The 14,412-nt window shown below is 36.4% G+C and overlaps 2 protein-coding genes across 9 annotated transcripts; both read right to left on the bottom strand.

The window, feature by feature from the left end:
- Positions 1 to 185: 185 nt before the first annotated feature.
- On the bottom strand, positions 186 to 4,446 carry prr13 (proline rich 13). 2 transcript variants are annotated; one of them, XM_042505956.2, is made up of 4 exons: positions 4,313 to 4,446; positions 2,269 to 2,321; positions 1,673 to 2,166; positions 186 to 956 (listed from the first exon to the last, which is right to left on the bottom strand). In XM_042505956.2, exons 2-4 carry the CDS (start codon positions 2,282 to 2,284, stop codon positions 903 to 905), a joined length of 564 nt encoding a protein of 187 aa, XP_042361890.1. In that variant the 5' UTR covers positions 2,285 to 2,321; positions 4,313 to 4,446; the 3' UTR covers positions 186 to 902. The 2 variants fall into 2 exon arrangements, with proteins under 2 accessions (XP_042361890.1, XP_087945219.1); XM_088089093.1 differs by having other exon boundaries at positions 4,326 to 4,391.
- Positions 4,447 to 5,873: 1,427 nt separating this feature from the next.
- LOC121959441 (anti-Muellerian hormone type-2 receptor-like) lies at positions 5,874 to 14,377 on the bottom strand. Of its 7 annotated transcripts, none has more exons than XM_088089031.1 (13): positions 14,276 to 14,377; positions 14,133 to 14,201; positions 12,839 to 12,976; positions 11,887 to 12,078; positions 11,557 to 11,718; positions 10,491 to 10,586; positions 9,643 to 9,746; positions 9,304 to 9,525; positions 8,289 to 8,433; positions 7,799 to 7,956; positions 7,506 to 7,662; positions 6,448 to 6,584; positions 5,874 to 6,303 (listed from the first exon to the last, which is right to left on the bottom strand). In XM_088089031.1, exons 3-13 carry the CDS (start codon positions 12,873 to 12,875, stop codon positions 6,187 to 6,189), a joined length of 1,527 nt encoding a protein of 508 aa, XP_087945157.1. In that variant the 5' UTR covers positions 12,876 to 12,976; positions 14,133 to 14,201; positions 14,276 to 14,377; the 3' UTR covers positions 5,874 to 6,186. The 7 variants fall into 7 exon arrangements, with proteins under 7 accessions (XP_087945157.1, XP_087945171.1, XP_087945163.1 ...); XM_088089045.1 differs by having other exon boundaries at positions 12,017 to 12,078; XM_088089037.1 differs by having other exon boundaries at positions 14,286 to 14,375.
- Between the last annotated feature and the right edge of the window lie 35 nt (positions 14,378 to 14,412).

Below are 14,412 nucleotides of genomic sequence, written 5' to 3'. Positions count from 1 at the left end.
TTTTTTCGATTTACTCGTAGGACTGAAGGCTCCTCTAAAATCACAGCTTGTACCAAGTACGTGTAATTCTTTTGCACAAATCCTCTGAATAAATATACGTTTTTGTCTGTATTTTTTGGTTTGTTTTTATGTAATCGTCATTGAATACAGTAATTTATACTCTTCATATATAATTATGTCACTCATATCTTTCACATGTGCTTTTATTGTGTACTTAATGTTTTGTACAAGGTCATTTTGTTAACAAAAAAAGAGTTTTCATTTAAATATATTTATTGAGCAGGATTAATTGAAGAGTCTTTAAATATAATTATGATTAGTATAGCTATGCAGAAAAAACATTTTCTGCCCCCTTCTGTCTTTTGTAGTAGTAAATATAAAATTACAAGAAAAAAATGAATAGTCTTAAATAAAGACATTCATAAGCCATCATTCTCCACCTTCCCAGAAAAGAAAATAACATATAATTTACATATGTTCATTCACCAAATTGCAGTGTTTAATCTACTTTTTTTTTTAAATCATTGCAGTCCCTCTTCAAATTATGTCCATGTTTGTACACTAGTATATTAGTTTGTACTATATTACACTGTTGAACAGAAACTGTAACTATGGAACGTTTGTCATAAACAACAAAAACAAACAAACCAAAATTAAAAAAAAGAAATTCAACACATAACGGAATGCAAATACAGACAAATGCTGTGAATATGTTCACATGTACAGTTAAAATGCATTTTTTAGTATCAATTGCACAAGCAAGATACAATAATACTCTGTATTTTTCATTTTTACATCCTGTTAAAAGTGATAAGTATGACCTTAGTGTGTTTATTTTTTAAGTCAGGTTGCCCTTTTGCAAAGCAACATTTCAGTGAAAGCCTCGTCTTGAACTGGTCACCTCATTCTTCGTCACTGCTACTGCTGCTGCTGCTACTGCTGCTGCTGCTGGAGGACTGAGAAGAAACACAGAAAGAATATATGTATTCATATTAATACATTTTGAATTATAGTTTAAAACAAAAACAGCGACTGTTTTATTTAAGATGCATTTCACAAAGGCAAAATAGAGAAAAAATGAGCATTTTGTAGATGTCAAATTGGGCCACAGGACCCTGTGATGGGCATGTTTTTCATATATTCTAACATTTTATAAACCAAACATTACGTGACTATTCAACTGAGTGTTCCACAGAATAATCAACGCTGAAAACAGTCTGTGCTTATAACATTAATTACCACAAATGGTGTTGAGAACAAATTACCTTCCATTAGTACTATTTATAATCAAGTGTTTTGTCTGTGCTCATAACCATCATCATGTTTCATAATGCAATCTTGTAACTTGCTATTGTTTGTTTTGATGTTCCACGGTAATATAATCCATCTTAATGATAATAATCAATATTCCTCACCAAGTAGAACATAAACCATGTTGATTGTGTCTCCTCAGCTGCACTTTGCACTAGTAGAGTCATGACTGCATTTACAATGTTTGGTGATAGTGTGTGTGTTTGCAGCACTGAATTATTATGAAGTTGAAGGCCTGGGGCTGAGGGGCGTAGGCAGTTTCAAGTTTCATCTTGTTAATCGGTATTGGCATTAATCCCTCACCTACAGGAAAAGCCATTTGAAAAACTCTTTCGTAATGCATCTTTAAACTTAATCTCACCTTCCCGTGTTTGTGCACCTTATGTGCTTTCTTCAACTTCTTCATCTTCTTCATCTTTTTGTGGGCTTTATGTCCGACCAACCCCACTCCCATTCCAGCCAATCCTCCAGCACATGCTCCAGCCATGGGATTTAACCCTCCTGGATAATGACCTTTGTGGTGATCTTTTTTGTGACCTTTGTGGCCTTTATGGCCCTTTGGGGAGTGCGGGTATGGACCTGGGAAAACACCTGCAGGAGGGACTGCTGGATATCCACCTGGAGCCATAGGATAAGCATGAGGTCCTGGAGGTCTGTAAGGCATCGCCCCTGGAGGAGCATTTGGTACCATGGCTGGGTTCATGCCAGCCGGGTAACCCCCAGCTGGGTACCCCCCAGCCGGGTACGCTGGATGTGGAGGTTGGGGGAAGATCCCTGATGGAGGCACAGCAGGATATGCAGGGTTGTAGCCAGGTGGGAAGGCAGGGTTTGGTGGACCCACTGGAGGGGGAGGACCTGATAGATATAAAGGCACATTTACGCACTTTAGTCCTTAGAACATATTTATTATAAAACAGGTCTATGACAAAATAATTGCTGGTTTTGTATGATTCCCACCTTGATTTGGCCACATGTTTTTTGATCTGACACTTCAGGACTCACAGGAAATCCTGAAGAAACAAAGAGAAAGCAAATGTGAATATTCAAGTAAAACTACATTAAATCTAAAAAGCAACTGTTATTAGGACTATAACTGCACTATATCGTATCATTTAATTTAGTATGTAAACCTATGTGACTAAAGGTTCTTATATTTTCTTTCTCTTTTGTCTTATTTTATCATATAGACAAAATAAAGAATTAATTATTTTGTACAACAAGATTTACAACATCTAAACCGTAGAAAAGCAGCCAATGCTCACTTTAATCAATTAAACAACAAACAATTCTGTACAGAAAATGTGATTACAATCATCCTGTATATATCCAACATGAATTTTATGAAAGGCTACATGGTGCCACAACCAGTGTTGGGGAGCTACTTTGAAAACATAACTTTGCAAGCTAACAATAACTTAAAACTGGAAGAAGTTTAACTAGAGCAAAGCTACCATAGAGAGAAATCAAGATTGTTTTACTAATGCTACTTTAAGCTACTAAAGTTGTTCAAACTACATTGTAAAAAAAAAAAAAAAAATCGTAAAATTGATGATGTAGCCTACATATGATACGAAATCATATTAAAATATTACACACAAAAAAGTCAAAAATGCCTGCTTGTTCACAGGTTACACTTAAATTAAAAATTAAAATACCAAGTTGTTCAGCTTTAGTTTTGTACACAATGTCCATCAATGAGACACCTGCCTTTCATAAACAAGAGTCCAGTTGGGGGTTTGCACCAAGCAGCTAACTGCTAAAATAGCATGCTACTCTTAACAGTGGTTAATAAATTGCAATAATCAATACTTATGACTAACTGAGGTCAAGGGCAGTTCCAAGGGGTTACAGTAGAGTAGCAATTGTGAAATAAAAATAATAAATAATTCCATTTCTTTTTGTGACCAAAATGTGCTTGTAGTTTCAGTGGTTAACTACGCAAAAAAGGGCAAATGTTATTTAAAGACATGAATCCCTATGAAAATATTAATATAGTTGAACTACCAGAAAGCTACTGCAAAATGCAGTTAAATTGGGAGTTTAATTACATGTAGATCACTACTCCCAAACATTGGTCACAACTTCTGTACTGTGTTGAGTTTTACATTTGCTCTACATTGGGATTTCATTGCTTGAAATTATAAACATATGCAGTCAGTTGTCAGTTGATTGGCTATACTTAAAACTAATACAGCCCTATACAACAGTCATGCAATGAAGCTACTCTTACGAAAATGTTGCTTACTTATTTGTTTTAAACTTTATTACTACTACCTCATTGACAGTGACTTCTCTTAAAACACTTCTTAAAACCCATTTTAATAGACTTGCTTTTATGTGATGTCGTCTACTTTATCTACTTTAATTCATCTATTTTTTGTTTGTCTTTTAATTTATTCTTTTTCTCAATCGTGTTTAATACTATTATTAATGAGTACTATTATTTCCGTGTTTACTGCTAATATTCTATGAACTGTATTTACTCTTAATGGTATGGGTTGTTGTTATTTTTGTTTTGCAATTGTTTCTCCTTTTTAATTCTACTTTAAATTTTGCCTTCCCTTAGCTCTGCATTATCATTTGGCTCGTATGTTGCCACTGCAATTAATCCTTCTAGCCTCTGCTTTGCCTTTTTTTGTCAAAGCACTCTGTCAACTCCGTTTTAAAGGTGTTATATAAATAAAGTTATTATTATTAGCATTATTATTGATTAAACAAAATAATTCCATAACAAAAACACCTATTTCGTAACTTTCAGACACCGTTCATTACATAAATGCACCTATCGCAGTTAGTACATGACGTGCCATAAATCGTAGCCTGGTGCCTCAACAAGGAGCAGTACTTTCCCCAACACTTTCTCCATTTAACTCCACATTACAGGTATGATATGACAGAAACCACAAACAATAGGTCCAAATCATCTAATTGTTGTAGTTTCTAGCTATTTTGTCCCCCACACACCACTTGTACTCGCTGTTTGCCAATGTCACAGTCTTACCGTAGAAACTTGCCTCTAGTCCGATTAAGTTTATCAGGAATTTTGAGCTTCCTGTTTTTCTTCCGCATTGAGCTGCAAAAAAAAAAAAAAGCATCAGGAAGCCACGCCCGTTGTTGACTACGCACGTTATTTACGTAATGGCAAAAGTCCAGCAAGCTTTGGATAAAAAGATGATCTACGTGTTTCTACAGTACAAAAGATGATGATAATGAAAATGATGATGTTCCCTCCAAACTATTTTGAGTAGTATGGAAAAGGGAGTAGCCAGGTGAGAGTTCACCCATGACACACACACACACACACACACACACACACACACACACACACACACACACACACACACCTGACATGAAATCAGTGACTCACAGTTCATTGTGACACAATTCCATTTTGTCATGCGTCAACAGTTATACAAATGGCCAGGCTCACAGTGCTTTCTGCATCTTTAATAAACTGAATCTTTCTGAAAACGACACTAACAAATTTTTTAAAAAAAAATCCACCTGTATGATCAAACCAATCAATGTACATTAATCTTTATTTATATAGGACATTTATTTATTTTTGTTTATAAATATCAAAAGATTTTTTTTTTTACAGAAGACATTCTAACATGTCCATGCTATTAAAAGCACAGAAAGAACAAGTACAAGAACAGTTACAAATATGGAGGTTATCCATGTCAAGGCTATGTTGGGTAAGTATTTATGCAGTCTGTTTTTTTTTTGGTTTTTTTTAAAATTTATTTATTATTTACTTCATTTATCTATTATTTACTTTATTCTATTGTATTTTAATTTTTTTTTCCTTTCTCTCTCTAACTACTTTTTCTTTTCCTCCTTTTTTTTATCATTTCCTGCCTGCTTCCACCGTTAATACTGTTGTAAATACTTGCAGCTGCCATTATTGTAATTAGCATTGTTGTCACCGTTTTCATTGTCGTTGTTATTGTTATTGTTGCTGTTGTTTTTGTTGTCTCTTGTGTCTTCCCCTCCCCTCTGTGTCCCCCAACCTCTCTCTTTTCTCTCTTCCTATCCACTCTAACGTTGTGCTGTCCGGTAGCCTTGCCAATAAATCTCAGTTCGGACCGCAACAGGAGGAAGTATGTCAGACCCCTCCTTTGCAGAGCAAATCTGTTATGGCACCTCAAGGCATCCAGACCTCTCATACTGCATGCCTAAGCTGCCGAAGAGGACAGGTTAAAAAAAAAAAGCACAGAAAGAAAGAGAGAAATGGAAACTGTCCAGTCAAGATGAAGAAGAAGACATACTATAACAAGGGGCTACGTGTACAATTCAAAAGGTTAAAAATGATGATATAATATATAATGTACATATACATACATACAAGATATATTATACTGAAAAGCTAAACAGTAGTAGTGTTGTCACAAAACTGGAATTTCCAACTTCTATTCAATACCCTAAAAAATATCAATATTCGATATAATTTTCCATACAAGGAAAAACTGACATCGAGGGTATATATATATATATATATATATATATATATATATATATTTATATATATATATATATATACATACACACACACGCACACACACATTACATATACATACATATATTACAAGACTGTAACATGACAGTGATGACTTTTCTTTTCTTGGTTAGTATCAGAAAACAGCAGAATGACTGTAGAAAACATTAACAATAAAAGAGAGTGAGGAAGCACAGCTGGTAACAGTGTATCAATACTGCAGAAAATTTGTATCTAAACCGTTTCCGATATTCCACATCAATATGTATCCATAAATCAGTATTTTTGACAAGAGTGTGTCACAGTATTGACAGAAAAATAAATGTGGAAATGCTTTGTATGTAGATTACAACAAATCAACCAAAAGGGTCAAAAAGTCATGGAGAGACACAAGACTGCAGAGAAACTAATCTGTCCAAAACACACCGAGCAGTCAGTCGGGCATCTGGGTCACAGTCCCAACAGTCTGTCAGGAGCTCCTGCAGCACAGAGCCCTGAAAGTTGAGAAAATGTATCAATACAGCGACACATTTAATTCACAAAAAACAATATTTTCATGAGTTATCCAGTACATTTATCCTTATTTCTACCGAGCCAATACAAAAAACAATATGTTCTGGGAAGAAGCACCTGTGTACCTGTGGTAGCAGTTTCCAGTGTTTAGGTATGGAGGGTCTCTTTTCCATGTGACACACGTGCTGGATCAGGCTGTCCAGTGTGACATCGCCTCCCAACTCAGATTCATAAGGCAGCAGATGCTGTGGAGCAATACCGCCTGCAGATGGAGACAAATGCATTAATTTTGACATCCATGCAGCACCTCAGCACTCTGTACAGTATGTAGGTAAAGCATATCCAGATTATGACAATCTCACAGCAGTGACTGATGATGTTTAGTAGGTTGTATTTATAAATATGACATGTGGCGTTTTTAAGATGAAAAATCCATCATATTAAATATCTCTTTTTCTAAAGTACTATGCGCCTCATTCACCAAAAAATATCCTTGAGATTTTTTTGTGAGAATGGTCTTGAAAAAAGTAAAGGTGTAGGAAACAAGGTTCCCTGCACATCATCCAGCAGCATGAGGTCAAATCAGGTGCTTCTCAGCTTGAGGACAGAGACTTTCCAAGGGAGAAGAAAAGGGCTGGAGCACACTGATCACTTTACAGCCTTTATTGTGCAAACAGACTAAAGTTTCAATACCACTGTGTCTTCATCAAAAGGAAACATGTAATCTAACGATGATGCATACCCTTGTCCTCATGACATGAAAACATGTGCCAGTTGATCCTAAATCAGCATAGGTAAACACTGTCATTCCTCATAACAGGGTAATGAGAAACAAACTCAGAAAAGTCAGATTGCCAAAAAAGCAACTCTAAGCCCTAGACTCCAAACGTTAAAAACTTTAATCGTTCTGAAGTGAAGGTACTTCTGCAGGTACTGAACAAATCCCAAATAGGAAAACATTGAAAAATGTCAGAATCTTTATGAAAACTGCATAACTGGGTTTTAAGAGGAAATTTCTTCTTAAGAACAATTGGTGAATGACGCCAAATAAATGACGAACAAATTTCAGAATGGTTCAATCTAAATGAAGAGTTTCTGTGGATTACAGCAGCAGTTTTAAAGAAGGAGGAAATTGAACACCCATCTGTTTTACTAATGGCTTTTCATGATTGTCTGACTTTACCTTCAAATAAATCAGAGCAGCACATCCAGATTTCCCACAGCAGCAGCCCCAAAGCATAGATGTCCGCCTGCATGAGACACCAGCTGCTGCTCAGGTTTACTGAGCCTTCCAGGATCTCAGGGGACATGTAACGCAGCGTGCCCAACTGAGCATGACCCTGCAGATGGAGAGTAGCGTGAACTGGTTGTTTCTATGCATCTGATGTTGTCTCTCTGAATTATTTTAGCCATTCACTTCATGATTACGCTGTAATATGAATTAAACAGTAAGTTATGGCTCCACCTGAATCTCACCTCCATGTTTATTGCGTGGCTCTGCCAGCAGCGATGTCCTGAACAGGAACGCAGGATGGTTGAGCATCCAAAATCACACAGGACGCAGGTACCATCTGCTCTCACGAGCACGTTGGAGCTGCTCAAGTCTCTGTGGGCCACAGGGGGTTTATGCACATCTACGAGAAACGACAATAATGAGAAGATACTGACTTGTTAAAAACAAGAAATACTCACACTTCATTCATTAAGCACATCAGCTTCCCAGTGGCTGGAAATGAATCCCTATAATATATGAACTGTTTTTATGCAGCTGTATGCTTTTTGAACATCAGATATCACTTGAATAATACTCATCTTACTGTATTTAATTCTGATAGATAAATGCAGTTTAATCAAACTCTAAATAATTATGTCTGATATCTTATCCGCAATTTGCACACAGACCCACATGATAGTACATGCATGAATTTCAACATTGGTAAAGTACAACGAGGACATGCACACATACATTTATTCACAGTGATACTCTGGCTGCTACCGTGTCTCTGAACGTCAGAGTGGAGATAGGAAAGTCCCTGCGATAAAGACTGGCACAGCTTCAGTGACATCGTCCAGTTGGTGGTGTGTTTACACAGATAGGAGTGGAGAGAACCCTGAAATAAAAGGACGCCAGCTGTTATTGTCCAAGATTGTAAACATTAAAAATATATCATGCAGGATTTTCCTAAAAAAATGTAGACTCCTACAGAAATAATTCCTCACATTCATCGCTTATGGCCCACTCTCAGTGTGTGGTGGTGTATTTTTCTTTTATGTATTTGGGACGTTTATGTGGAGGACCCACTGCATTCAAGTGAGATCATAGTTTTATAAAAAAGGTAGCAACCAAGTGCTGCAAGCAGTTGCTTATTTCCACATTGAGCCGAAATAGAGCAACATTATTATTATTCATTTGGAGTCTTCATTGTGTCCACCTGTTGGATAAATGTCTAATATTCCCCTTTTTTAATGCGTACCAAATTCTTAGTCAAATACGTGGCTTTATAGCTGTGAAATGCTCCTCTATGTTCACAGGGTAGAGTCTCTAACTGCGTTAGGGAATAAGTAGTCACATGTAACAGCATTACATGATTTAATTACAAAAAAAAAGTAAATCTCCCCTGTTAGAGTCACTGAGAAAAAAAATCTGTAATGAAATTACATAGAGTTTCTGATCAAAATGTTGGTGATTCGAGGGAATTAAATCCAAATATCCAAAGATATTCTTTTTGGTGAAAAGCTTCTTGCAGAAATGCTTTCTTTTAGTATATTTCCGGACAGCAGGTCAGCAAAGCTGTTGGGACAAATGTGAATGCAACAGCAAAATGTGCGACTTTCACTCTGTTTTCACATCGTCAAGTGTTTGTTATTATAGAACTATTGATCATAGCTGCTTTAAGTATTCATTGGTGGTTAAATGTAACATTTATCACAATTCAGTTGCTTTTAAGCATCAGATATTTTAACGGCTGGTAGCCACTCACATGTTCTGCAAAGTGCAGCACAATGAGCCAATTGCCTCCAACCGGTGTCCTGCCAGTGCCCAGGAAGTGGACAATCCCAGCATGCTTCATTAGTGGGAGCTCATAGACCTCCTTCTCTACAGTAAATGGATGTTTCCAACCTTCAGGGAAAACTTTCACGGCTACCATGGATCCCTGATATTTCCCCTGCCAAACAGTTGCAAAATGACCATGGCCCACAATCTGAAAAAAAAGGTTTATACAGGTAAAATATGGGTAGAACAACATAACTGTGTTATTGATCAATATTTTGCACACAGCTGATTGTACAGTGAAAATCCATGTGATAGCTGAGCTCACCTGCTGCAGCTCAATGTCAGAAACGTCAATCTCAGATGTTTTCATTGTTTGGCAGGAGCAGAGTCGTGAGACGCTGTAATCATCAAGGAGAGGTGGATTCTCCTCTAAAATAATGAAAGTAGACGGGTCTGATAATGAACACACACTCGTTGAAGGTAATCTGGCAACAAAGTCACTATCGATTTTAAACTAGCTCGACTGAAAAGCCACAGAAAAGACAGAAATCTGATTGAAGAATAACAAAGGACAGAGGCAAAAGGGAGTGTTGCAGCAGAGATAAACACAAGGTCAGTCTGGCAGAGAGAATGAAAAAGATACAAGGTCAAACCAAGACATCATGAGACCTGAATCTGAGTTTAGAAAATGCGGAAATACAGGTGACGAAAAGTTTTCTCTAATCCTTTGTGAAACAGAGAGGTTATTAGGGCAACAGCTATACAGCCTGTCTGATCTGAGTCCACTTCTAAACCAGTGAAAGTGAAATATGAACTCCATTTTTCCCAGGATGAACGAAAATGTGGGAGCACTCTTGGATGAAGTTTGTTATCTACATCTGAGGAATCAGAACAATAAACCTGTGTGTGCATGCTTAGTCAACACCTGCAACAATCAGTTAACTCACTGTGAAGGCATTTGATTTATTTTTGTTTCACTCCCACTTTCTGCTAAAATACTTCCCTTATATTGTGTCATTGGTCACTATGACAGGAAGTGCTGCAGTAATGCATACTCCAATCAGGACAGTCAAATTAATTTAATTAAAAAGTTAAACTCATATTCACGCGAAAACAATTACTGTAATTTTAGTATTTCTATCTTGATGTTAAAAAAAACAAGAAGGATCTTACTTGTGTTTTTAAATAGGTTTCTCCTTTTGACAGCAACAATGGTGAGGCACAGCAAAACTCCAGTCAGAGTTATTATAGCCGCTTTCATGATCTTACCTAAGAGGGAAACAAATAGTGTACATTAATTTTATTTGTAAATAATAAATAACTCTCCTTGTAAATCATTCAGGTGTATTTATTACTTCATATACTTCCTAATTACTTGAACTTAGCATATGAAAAACTAGAATCACCTTGTCATAGCGTGCTTCCATCAACCAGTCAAGTTGTGGTTTACATCAATGTCTGTCCAGACTCATAAAATATGTATATTATTTACCGGGGATGCACAATATTGGATTTTTTTGCCATATCCAGCACACCAATATAAAAACAACAAATTTGGCCGATAACTGATATTGACATGTGCACCCCCCCCCCATCTAATTTTACTGATTGTTAAGTCTCTTCTGTAGTAGAGTTAACATTATATTATGCATACTCTTGTTTTGATGACCCACCAGCAGATGGAGACACAAAATACAATGGTTTTCAATGTATATCATATTCATTAATTTTATATACAGTATATATATATATATATATATATATATATATATATATATATATATATATATATACACATACATACATACATACATACATACATACATACAAACAGTACTGTGGAAAAGTCTTAGGCCACTTTGAACTTTATTTTAGCAAGGTTATAATGACCATACATATTTATTTCTCAGTAGTCTCTTTACTAAAATACAACCAGTATACAGTATTAAAAATGCAAATACTGGAGAATAAAACAACCTCATCAGGCTTAAGTTTTAAGTGCAAATATTTACTGTGACCTCCATTTCCACGTAGCATGTCTTGAACCCTCTTAGGCAGGCAATATAAGATGTATAATACTAATCTTCTGGTGTTTACACCAGGTAACATCAAGACATGTCCAAAGCTAAGTATTAATTGTTTGAACTGTCATCATCCCTAATATCCGCATCTTATTTTATCACTATGTTGGTTGCAATTGACACTCAGTAAGTAGGTAGCAATCTTAGTATCATCATACCTACAGAATGAGAGTAGGTGGGTCGAGGCTCTTCTGACTCTGGGGTCCATGTGATGTTGCTGTTGCAGAGGTCCGTGTGGCACACACATTTAATGAGTCGACTGTTGTGTGTTCTCGCCTTGCAGGTTGCATCTGGGCAAGACTTCTCAGCCATATCACAGGCTACAACAGAAAAATAGGTAACACAATGGACAGTTTACAGAAAATCAACTACACTTGAGTAGTTAAAAATCTGAACTACAAACGTGTGTGACTCATATAATGGTACAAGAACAGAATTAAGACCATACAGACAAGTCCAGAGATACTGGTTTTACTACGGTTTCTTACCAAGAAGGTCAACCTCTGGCTGACCATTGACAATCAGAAAATAACCCACGCAGCATTTGGCATGTTCACAGAGCTGCACTGACCCGCTCACATTGCCAGCTGTTGTGTATTTTTTGTTCTGAGGAGTCACCTGAAATGCACATTGTCTCTTCTGAGGAAAAGTCTGACTTGAGATGCAAGTAAAGATGCATTCTGGGAAGAAGAAAGACAAAAAAACTGCTGTAAATGTAGTTTAATTGGACAAAAATGACTTGCCTCAAGTGTTTCCCTGCTACTTGTTGAAGCAGGTGATATGATCCACTAAAGACACACTCTCTCCAGAAACATTTTATTGGTGCTGTGGTTATAGGGCTCACACTGGTCGCAATCAGCATTAATTATAGGAAAAAATAATATTCAAAGGGGGAAGACATGTTCATAACCACATCTCTCCTACATGATTTAAATCTGGTTTGTACAGGGGTTGGCACCAGGGGCGTTTCTTGGATTTGAGGACGTTATCTTGATGCTTTTTGATGCACACTAGTGACATATTTATTAATCAACAAAAACAATTTGATGTACTATCAGAGTTTAAAATAAGATAAATGGAGTAATTCACAAGTTTAGTGTATATAAAGTAATTAAAATGATCTCCACCTTTAGAAGCTGCAACATTAAAGTGATAAACACAGTAATGCATCAATGATCATAATCCAATAATTTAATAAATATTATTCTGAAATAGACCATTCTGCATAATGAGTACTTTTGCTTTTGATATTACGCTTCCTGCTGTTACTTGTGTCACCCACCCACCCACACACAATACTATTTTGACAGGTTGTTATGTTAAGATCGCACATTCACACAATTTATGATTTTTGTTGAGATTTACAATCTAACATTTACAATTATGTTTTCAGCTAAACTCAAACTAACCAAAAGATGGAGAAAAAAAAAGTTCACTCACCTACAGTCAAAATCAGCCACCACTGTTGCAGGGTCATGGTCACTGAGCCAGGACCGGCCAAGCAGGGAGTCTTTATCAGTCCTGGGAATGTGAGAGGAGTTTCCCACGTTTCCCAGCATCACTCCCACTGACACACACCTGCATGTGCAACATATACAGGACGTTTATCAACATACTCTTCTCCCACTGTTGAGGAATATCATCTGCACTCAAGTGCGCTGTTCTGACTCAGTGCTTTAGGGCTCCAAATGAACCTAAAGAAGCGGATTCAAACAACCTCACTGGGAGTTCAGTCATAACATCAAGTAACGTTTTCGACCTCATTTTATTCTAGCCTCTAAAAAATAAATTGAAGCCCAGTATCGCCATGAAAAGAACAGAATATCTTATGTATTAAAAAGAAAATAAAAAAATACTCAGTCAAAATTGCGAGATTCTAGACCATAACCAGCATTTACAAAATCAAAATCAAGAGATACTAAAGTTATGACTTTTAAATCACAATAAACTATATATTTGGATCATCAGGATCATTTTTTTTCAAATGTTACCTACAACATTTTTGTTCATGATCAAATACCTACAAAACAGATTACATCTCCATCAGCATTAAAGTGCAACTTATAAGTTGGAAAACCCACTGAATCAGTTTGTATAAAAAAGATGTAGTGGATTTACATCTTTTTGTATTTGTCATGCATCTTTTTGTGATGTTGTGTCCCTTTGTGGTCATTATGTATCTCCTTGAGGTAGTATTGTGTGACTTTAAAATTATTGTGTCTTTGTTTATGTCTCTTTGGGGTTCCCTTGCATCGCTTGTGGTCTGTTTGGATCTCTTTGTAGTCATTTTGAGTGTCTTTCTGACCAATATGTGTTAATTTGAATGGCGTTTTGCAAGTCCAAGGTGGGGCCCTGACATATTGGGCCCTTGGGCCTGTGCCCAGTAGGCTCATTCAGTAATCCATCTGTGTGACACTACCAGCATGTTGTTTATGAAAGCATGGCTGAAAACAGCTACGTTTTCCTTGGACTTTCTGTCCTTATGTCCTGTAACATATATTAAACCCCATATAACTTTTTGGCTCAATAATTATTTCCAGTTAACTGTAAATTTGGTTAAAAAAGTCAACAAACAAACTGATCTTTTGTGTTTTGTTAGTATGCTAATAAACTAAGATTGTGAACATGGTAAATATAATACTTGCATTGTGGGCATGTTAGTATTACTACAGCTGTTTGTCTTGTCACTACAAATGAAAAAAAGATTAATTGTGACTTAAAATGTCATACTTACATTAAGCACTAGTACTTTTCACCCACTTTTTGACGGAGATGGACGTCGTGGCACTGCTTCCCTTTTAAACTGATGCAAACACAAATTTATCTCTGCTAAGACTCAAACAAAACACTTATGTATTTATTTACTTACTTACTTACTTATACTCACTCTTTAAAGCGTGAGACCACAAACAATACCATAATGTTAGCCTACATTTAAAAAATTACCGGGCAACTCTGGCACTGTTTGTATCTCGCCAGGCTGCATGTTTTAATTTTCAGTTCACCCCGTAGGG

Source organism: Plectropomus leopardus, chromosome 2 (assembly GCF_026936395.1).
Source record: "Plectropomus leopardus strain MGB_pleo_1.0 chromosome 2, ASM2693639v1, whole genome shotgun sequence".
NCBI classification, from domain to species: Eukaryota; Metazoa; Chordata; class Actinopteri; order Perciformes; family Serranidae; genus Plectropomus; species Plectropomus leopardus.
The sequence above is the reverse complement of the archived record's forward strand: the minus strand, read 5'-3'. Positions and strand labels throughout refer to the sequence as shown.

Bases quoted from the DNA above. Each gene is read 5' to 3' on its own strand.
- prr13 (XM_042505956.2), bottom strand. The intron at 957-1,672 runs GTGAGATTAAGT...GTTTCTTCTCAG, and splicing joins AGGTGCACAAACACGGGAAG to TCCTCCAGCAGCAGCAGCAG.
- LOC121959441 (XM_088089031.1), bottom strand. From the start codon at position 12,875: ATGACCCTGCAACAGTGGTGGCTGATTTTGACTGTAG. The intron at 12,079-12,838 runs GTGAGTGAACTT...TCTTCTTCCCAG, and splicing joins GTGGCTGATTTTGACTGTAG to AATGCATCTTTACTTGCATC. The intron at 6,304-6,447 runs GTACACAGGTGC...CTCAACTTTCAG, and splicing joins ACTGGAAACTGCTACCACAG to GGCTCTGTGCTGCAGGAGCT.